Here is an 8767-nt window from a genome sequence, read left to right as displayed (position 1 = left end):
CTTTGTGTGTTTTTGTGATTGGAGTTTATTTCGTGGCTCTCTTTTATATACTCTAATTGTACAGTACAGTCAAAGTTCATTAATAGGGTCAAAGTAGGGGGGACCTGTGTGGCTCAGTAGTTGGGCGTCTGCCTTTGGCTCAGGTCATGATCCAAGGGTCCTGGGTTCGAGTCCTGCATCAGGCTCCCCACAGGGAGCCTTCTTCACCCTCTGCCTATGTCTCTGCCTCTGTGTGTGTGTGTTTCTCCTGAATAAATAAATAAAATCTTTTAAAATTAGGGTCAAAGTAGAATAATACTAATATGGAAATTGTATATTATACATTATATTATATGATATTATACATTATATTATATGTTACATAACATATGTAAAGAAATGCACTTCTATCTTTCAAACACATACTCATGCAAACGAGACTCACTAAATTAAAATGGGCTTATTGACATCTTTAGGGGACTGGTTCTTTTTTTTCTCCAAATTCTTATTTAAATTAGTTAACATATACTGTAATATTGGTTTCAGGAGTAGAATTTAGTGATTCATCACTTACATATAATACCCAGTGCTCATCATAACAATAGGGAGACCTATTCTGATGAATAAAAAAGACTGATTTTTTTACTCAGAATTACAACTGTGTGCAAATGGTGTTCTGTACCAGTGGAGGGTACCAAAAACCTTGTTCTCCTGAGTATTATAAATTTTTGGAAGAATCTTGTTTATACTACCTATTAACCTTTGTGTAACAAGTGAGGGTTTATTTTTTTAAATTATTTATTCATGAGAGACATGGAGAGAGAGGAAGACACATAGGCAGAAGGAGAAGCAGACTCCCTGGGGGTAGCCCAATGCGGGACTCAATCCCAGGACTCTGGGACCACGCCCCCAGCCAAAGGCAGACATTCAACCACCGAGCCACCTACTTGCCCCAAGTGAGGGTTTATTCAGTAGGATGAACCAGTCTCCAGTCGCATCCTGGTTAATTAGGTTTTATGACACTGGGAATTTTATGCAACTAGTTGGGCAAGAGTTCTTGTTCTTAGCCACAACTCACAAAACCCCTACTGTCCCCCTATACACTTGCCAAATACCTAGTACCTACACTAATGCAATGGAGATAAATACAATGTTGTCCGCATTAAGTCTTCATTTCCTATTAAGCTTGAGTAACCTTAGGTCTTGGTTTGCCCAGGACAGTCTCCATTTATGCCTGTTGTCCTGGCATAATTATTAATAGCACTCTTTGTCACTCTCAAAAGTGTCCCAGTTTGGATGATATGATTGCCCTATATTTAGCAGAAGTCTGATTTCTTTTAAGGCTAGGCCTAAAAGCCAAGGACCTATTCTCAAACCACAAGCAGTACCCTTGCAGTAGTGGTATGGGGGTAAGGAAACAGTGAGGGGAGATTTTTCCCTCAAAATTAAGGACTATTTGGCATAATATCTCTTAAATAATAAACAATATGCGAGTGCTTACCGAATGAACATTGTTATAAGGCAGCTGGCACGAACCCACTTCTTCTGTCATCACAATTGCCATGTGAGATGGAAACTGTTGTCATCCCCATCCTACAGATGAGGGAACTGAGGTGCTGAGCATTTAAGCAAATAGTTCAAGATCAGACAGCTTGGAAGTGGTAGAGCTGGAGTTTGAATCCAAGCAGTCTGACTCCAGAGTACACATTCTCAACAATGACAGTCTCCAAGGAAAAGACAATAAAACAAGGGTCAGTCTGTTATGTACAGTTGAGGCATCAGTGGGAAGATTGTATGGGGTGGTGGGCAATCGGCACAAAGAAGGTAGCCAAAGGAGTAGTGCCTTTTTATTGTGTTTGCCTTCCCTTCTGCCTGTTTCTGCCAGCAAGTGAAGACAGGAAAGATCACCAAAAGAAGTGGCATAGCCTAACCTGACCCTGCTGGTTCAAAACTACCTTTAGCAATAATGGTCGAAGAAAGTGAATCAAGTAATTTACCCAGGGTCACAACACCAGAACCCTTTGGTTTGTTGTTGTTGTTTTTTTTAAGATTTTATTTATCTATTCATGAGAGACAGAGAGAGAGGCAGAGACACAGGCAGAGGGAGAAGCAGGCTCCATGCAGGGAGCCTGATGCGGGACTTGATCCTGGGTCTCCAGGATCATGCCCTGGGTCAAAGGCAGGTGCTAAACCACTGAGCCACCTGGGGATCCCCACCAGAACCCTTTGGAGCCAAAATTCAACCTACTTCCTTTGAATTTAAAGTCCTCCAACTGCAACTCCAGTGCCTTGGGAAGGGTTTTCTTCCCAATTTAAGGACCATATGGGTATTAAACATGTGGAAAATTGAGATGAGGGACCTGTAGCATGGTTTGTGCTCTGTTTTAATCATGAACAAGGGTCCAGCCACCCTGTGAGATTTGCTGCTGGAATATGCTGCCAATTTCAGAGCCTCATTGCAACAGTTTATCTTTCTCTGTACTTGAATCATCTTGCCACATTGTATGCCATATGAGAATACTGTTTCCAATTTAGAAGTGTGGTCAAGTGTTCAGCTACTTGTTGCTATATCTGAAAGAATACAGCCCCATTCATTTTTATGTCATCTTATTTCAGTCCAGATTTTAGGATGTCAGTTGGCAGGCCCGTATCCTGCCCTCATCCTTTCATTGCCTATCCATGAAGGCCCAGGACAAATCACATTTCCTCTTTATATTGCCAACCTGTCATGATCTCACATTTCAATCAACTCCTACAGCCCCACAGACTCCTTCCCCTCTGTTTGTAAACATATGCATTTCTTTTATCCTAAAAATAATTACTCATGAGCTCTATATCCTCTGATACACTAATTCCTTACTTCCACAACTAAATTTCTTCAAAGAGGAAGCTACACTTGACAGTGTTGGCTTCACTCCTTAACCCCTTGCAATCTAGCTTCCTCCTCTGCCTTGTTTTTTTTCATAAGTACCAGTGTGCTCCTAGTGTCAATGACATTATTACTGCCTCTCCCTTCTTGTAACCCACATCATCCCTCGATGTCTGCAAAACTGTACTAAACTTGTTCTCACCCAACTATTTCTTTTTTGTCTCCTTTCTGGCATCTTTTTCTCTTCCTAACCTCCATAAACAGGCATTCCAAAAAGTTACATTCCTCTTCCTAGCTCAAAAGCTTCTCACCATGTAGTAGATGAGTAGGCTTTAAAAAGTGGCATGACCTGATTTACTCTTTTTGTTCCCAAATTCATTCTGGTAGCTTAAAAAAGACCGGATTATAGTTCTGCAGGAGTAGAAGTAGCATCCTGTTAGATACTGCAGAAAGTCCGGGTAAGAGATGTTAATGCCAGGACTGGGGTAGCAGCTTCTCTGTTCCCATTGCCCATACTCTAGTTTACATCACCATTACTTTTTATGTGGACCATTATGGCAATCTCACTGCCACTAGTCTTGCAATAGCTAATCTTTCCTACATGCCACTGCTGTAGAAATCTTTTTTTAATATTTCTATTTAAATGTCTCCTCATTTTCCACGGGATAAAGTCTATTCTCTTTAGCCTGGCATTCAAAATCCTTCATGATCCAGTCTCTTCAGCTAAACTAGACTAGAAATTTTCTCTGTTTTGTTTTTGCTTATGCTGTAGAGTCTAGTCAGCGTGCCCTCCCCTGGCTCTCATCCTCACCAAGTAAAATCCTGTCCATCCACTAAGAGCATCTCAAATGCCACTGAATAGGAATTCTAGTTGCCATTGTTAAATACCTAATGTTTATTTATTAAGTAATCTAAGCATCCTACAGTCATTATCTGACTCTGCTGCACTACATGCAGTTTCTTGTGTATTTGTCTCATCTCTACAGGAATGCAAATTCCCTGAGACCCGAGATCAGATTGTAATTCATCTTGAGAGTTGAATCCTTAGCCACACTGTACATTTAGTTGATGTCAGATAAATGTTTGATGAATGACTGAATGATTGCAGAACTTTGAACTAGTTGCTATGGGAAGATATAAAAGAAGCATTACAGTTTGCATTCTCGTTCAAGAACACATCACGGGGGGGAGAAATTTTCCAGAATATAAAGTTAGATTTAACACAAAGTCATGCAAGGTCTGTCAGGCAGACCTTGTTTTGAATTCCTGCTTTTCTGCTAAATAAGTGTGTGACATTGAACAAATTTTTGCTCTCTAAACTGCCTCTGTAAAATGGGCATATTACAACCTTCATAAGACTTTCACAAAGATGAAATGAGATAATATATCCAAGTGCATATATAAATGCTCAAATGTTTAAAGAGTAAAAAAAAATCAAGCTAGATTTTAAAGGAGGAAAGGATATTGGATTGTCTGAGGAGTGTTTGTAGGTCACTTTAGGTTGATGTGAGAGGTGGAGGCTTGGGCACTGGCCAGCTTGCATCATATCATAGGGGCTGCCAGAAACTTGGAAATACTGATGATAATTCTAAAACTGCTTCAGGATATTATTTGATGTAGACACTCACACTAAACCTAAAATATTTCAGTAACCCTTGTATAGCTACCGAAGCAAAAGGAGGGAAGGGGAGATGCAGTTTCCAAACATCACTGAAAGTATCTGCTTACCTGCTTACTGCACATGAATTTTCAAAGAGTAATTTGACATCATTGCTTGATTGGATCTACAAAGCAATTTCCAGAGTACCAGCCAGCCTCTTAGGAAAGTGCTATGGGCTTTGCCAGAGTAAATTATTGAGTCTGTTAATTCTTACATGGACATGGATTGTTAATGATGAAAAGGAACAAACTAAAATTGCGGTGCAGAATTTACTATGCAAACTTTTCAAACCTTTTGCACCATTAATTAGTCTCCCACCGAGAAAGCCTGTCTGATGTAGCTGGGTGGTGCTGGGCTCTTGGTGGCCACATTGTGTCTATCTTTAAGAATTTATATGACTGTATTTTCAGACTGAAACAATTCATAAAGAGTTGAGACTGCCTTTTTTTTTTTTTCCTTTTTAAAATGTATTTATTTTTTAGCTCTAAAACTCACATTCGCGGCTATTTTAAGTAATTAGCCCCGGCTCTTCCGCTACCCGAACACCTCAAAACTACATCTCCCAGCATGCTCTAAAGTTGGTCTGACCTCATCTCAAATGGCCCCGTAGGGCAACAAGGATGGTTAGTTTTGACCGTGCTTATTTGTGCCATAAAATATTGATCCTAATTGGCAGCTATTTGGGCTTTTATATTTTCCGACCTCCCGTTTTTGAAACGTGGCCACTAAATGAAGAGGTCCTGGTCTGGGAAGGCTTATGCATTCCTTCAATTGGATGGGGAGCTGGGACAGTGTCTCTGGCGATATTGAGAATAGGAGGGAATGTTGACCAGGGAGCACCGCTGCGGCCGTTCAGAGGAGCAGGAACCGGAGCCCGGGTTGAGTCCGAAAAAAGCCGGATCCAGACGGTGGCTCCGGAACGGCTGGAATTGGAAGATGGAGGAGCCGGAGGAGCCGGCGGAGAGTGGGCAGTCGCTGCCTCCAGTTTACATCTACAGTCCCGAGTATGTCAGCATGTGCGACTCCCTGGCCAAAGTCCCCAAACGGGTAAGAGAGGTGGAGATGAAAGACCGTGGGCTTCTGGGATGGGGGTGGGGGCCGTTGGACCAGAGGGCATTAGGAAGGGGAGAAGATTGGGCTGGAGAAAATCTTCAGCAGAAATTTGGGCAGCCGCACCAGGTGATGAGGAAGTGTTCCCTTATAGTTTCTGAGAGCGCTGCATTTATCAGCGGGCCGTCCAACGCACCGGAGGGAGTAGGGGTGCGGGGGAGGGGATGGCACTGAGGGGTTGGTGTCTCTACCGCTAGGGATCCCTGAAGTGGGGAAGACGCTGCAGGAGAGAAATGTTCCATTGCCTCCGCAAGGCCCGGTAGCTTTCGCCTTAGCAATGTGTCTAAAGGGCATTGTAACTGATAAGTAAAAAGAAGGGAGGGGAGTTAAAAGTTAGTTTCTTTGTTCAGGATGATGAAGTCGATGGTATTTCTCTGAATTAAACATTTAAGAGACCATTTTCTGCCTTTTGTTTCTCTTTCTTTCTTTCTTTTTTTTTCTTTTTTTGATGTTTTTAGGCCAGTATGGTCCATTCTTTGATTGAAGCATACGCATTGCATAAGCAAATGAGGTAAGTTGTCTTTCATGAACAGAGTCCTGCACCTAAGTGTCTTAACCTTAATATCCTTCTTCACAGTGGAGCTAATTAGAAAGAGAATGGTCCTTTTTTAATTTTTTTTGAGATTTTATATTTTATTCATGAGAAACAGAGAGAGGCAGAGACACAGAGAGAGAAGCAGGCTCCTCATAGGTTGCCGGATGCAGGACTCCATCCGCCCTGAGCCAAAGGCAGATGCTCAACCACTGAGCCACCCAGGCAACCCAAGAATGGTCCTTTTTTAAAAAAGTTTTTTTTTTCAATTCAGTGTTTGTAATCTGTCTGTAACCTAGTGACAGCTCTTAAAGTATTAAGAAAACTTGAAAAAAGAACATGAAGCAGTTAAGATCCATTAGAACTAAGACTATATGGCTGGAAGAGAAACTATTCTAGGGATGGGTGCTTTGTGGAGATTTTGAGGAAAGTCCATTAGAGTACTAAAACCCATCTGATAGAAAGCAAAAGAAGGTGTTTGGCTGGGAGGTGTTCTGGGGCTTGTAATTGTTTCCAAGCCAGATGTGAGGGCATGTGTTCATCTTAAGACTTTTAGAAACCCCATCACCACTACCAGACTTTTACGAGTAAGCCTGGAGACAAGTCAAGACTGAAGCAAAACTCCTGCAACCAGGCCAGAACTCAGCACAGAGTTAAGTACTTCTTTTAAAAAAATGAATTTGCTGTTTATCTTTATAAAAGTAAATACTATAACCCTGTCTTGTAGGATTATTTATGACATTGTCTAGCCAAATAGGTAAGTGTCTGAATGGGCTTGTGTGGTATCCCTCATTTATCTCCCGGATAATAGTGTAATAGGCTTTCTTTCTTCTTTTTTAAGATTTTATTTATTTATTCATGAGAGACACACAGAGAAAGAGGCAGAGACATAGGCAGAGGGAGAAGCAGGCTCCTCACAGCGAGCTGATGCAGGACTCAGTTCCAGGACCCTGGGATCACTACCTGAGCCAAAGGCAGACGCTCAACCACTGAGCCACCCAGGTGCCTCTGTAATAGGCTTTCAAATCTAATCCTTATTATTAACAAAATTACTTATTGAGCACCTTAGTTTTTGAACCCATATGTTTGTTAGACATGAGAACTACATGCCTTCCATTTAACTTTTCAAAAGTTATTTTAAGAAATCAGTGCTAAGCAAAACTGTTCCATTTCCTTGCTATTAAGCAGAGAGGCTTTCCATATTTGCTAAACAAGAAGAAGGGTGCTAGAAAAGGGACCTATTAGAGCTGAAGAACATGGTCCAGAAACTATTTTATTTTAATGTGCAGATTTGTCACCTTTGATGGTGTAGGTATATTTTCTGGAGGGAGAAGCAAGAATCCTTGGCTCTTGACCATATATATGATTTTTTTGAGGCTGAGCTACAGGATTTTTCTGGCCTGCTTGGTGATAGTAGTAGCCTATGTAGTCATATTAATTTTTGAAAAACTCATGGCTGAGTTCTCATTCAGCAAACAAAGAAAACCACTACTGCCTTCCTGTGGCACAGGTCATTGCTCCTCCAACCTGAATTTACATATGAATCACTTTGTTAAATTCCGATTCAGTAGATATGAGGTGGGGCTGAAGTTGTGCTTATTTAATGGCTCCTGGGTGCTGCTGCTGCTGGTCCATAGACCACCCTTTGAGTGGCAGTGGCAGTCAGGGAGAGGAAATGGGGAACAGGCAGCTAGAGGTTAGAGGTGATAAGTCCTGCTGTTAGCTTAACACCATCCTGTATTCTCTCAGTCACCTCCTTAAAAAAAAAAAAAAGATTTATGTATTTATTGGAGATAGAGTGTGTGGTGGGGGGGCAGAAGGAGAGAATCTCAAGCAGACTCCCCACTGAGCATGGAGCCCAACACGGGGCTCAAGCTCACAACCCTGAGATCATGACCTGAGCCGAAACCAAGAGTTGGACTCTCAACTGACTGAGCCACTCAGGTACCCCTCTTTCAGTCACTTCTGTTATCGCTTGTTGTGAGGATTTGTTTTGTTTTGTTTTGTTTTGTTTAATTTTTTTTTTTTATTTACGATAGTCACAGAGAGAGAGAGAGAGAGAGGCAGAGACACAGGCAGAGGGAGAAGCAGGCTCCATGCACCAGGGAGCCCGACGTGGGATTCGATCCCGGGTCCCCAGGATCGCACCCTGGGCCAAAGGCAGGCGCCAAACCGCTGCGCCACCCAGGGATCCCTGTTGTGAGGATTTGATTGAGAGCTTGAGTGAAGTCCAGTTCTAACCAGTTTGCCCCTTTTCTTTTTCCTAGCAGGGATAGGTGTGAGGGACCAAATATAGAAACTTTTCTGTTTTGAGTTGCCATTTTTTATCCTTTAGTATTAGTAACAGTAATAGTTATCCACAGAGCACTTTCATGTGTTATCATTCAATCTTCATGCATGTCCCATTAGATTTCCCTACTTTATAGATGAGGAAACTGAACTATACAGAATAGTCAACTTACCTGAGGTTATAGAGCTGATAAGTACAGAGGTTTTTGTTTTAAATTTTATTTATTTATTCTTTTTTTGGTATATTTTTTATTGGAGTTTGATTTGCCAACATATAGCATAACACCCAGTGCTCATCCCGCCAAGTGCCCCCCTCAGTGCTCATCAC

At 41.7% G+C, this 8767-nt stretch overlaps 1 protein-coding gene across 13 annotated transcripts in view; it reads left to right on the top strand.

Annotated features, from left to right (window-relative positions):
* The first annotated feature begins 4539 nt into the window (after positions 1-4539).
* Positions 4540-8767, top strand: part of HDAC8 (histone deacetylase 8) — a 218122-nt gene continuing 213894 nt past the window's right edge. For all 13 annotated transcript variants that reach the window (XR_007409310.1, XR_007409309.1, XM_025466192.3 and 10 more), the window contains exons 1-2: positions 4540-5555; positions 6077-6129. Coding sequence is in view for 11 of the 13 variants with exons in the window: in XM_025466192.3 (XP_025321977.1) it covers positions 5331-5555; positions 6077-6129 (278 nt within the window). In the remaining 2 variants the exon portion in view is untranslated. The remainder of the gene's footprint in view (positions 5556-6076; positions 6130-8767) is intronic.

The sequence above is a fragment of the Canis lupus genome, chromosome X (assembly GCF_003254725.2).
Source record: "Canis lupus dingo isolate Sandy chromosome X, ASM325472v2, whole genome shotgun sequence".
Lineage (NCBI taxonomy): Eukaryota > Metazoa > Chordata > Mammalia > Carnivora > Canidae > Canis > Canis lupus.
The sequence above is the reverse complement of the archived record's forward strand: the minus strand, read 5'-3'. Positions and strand labels throughout refer to the sequence as shown.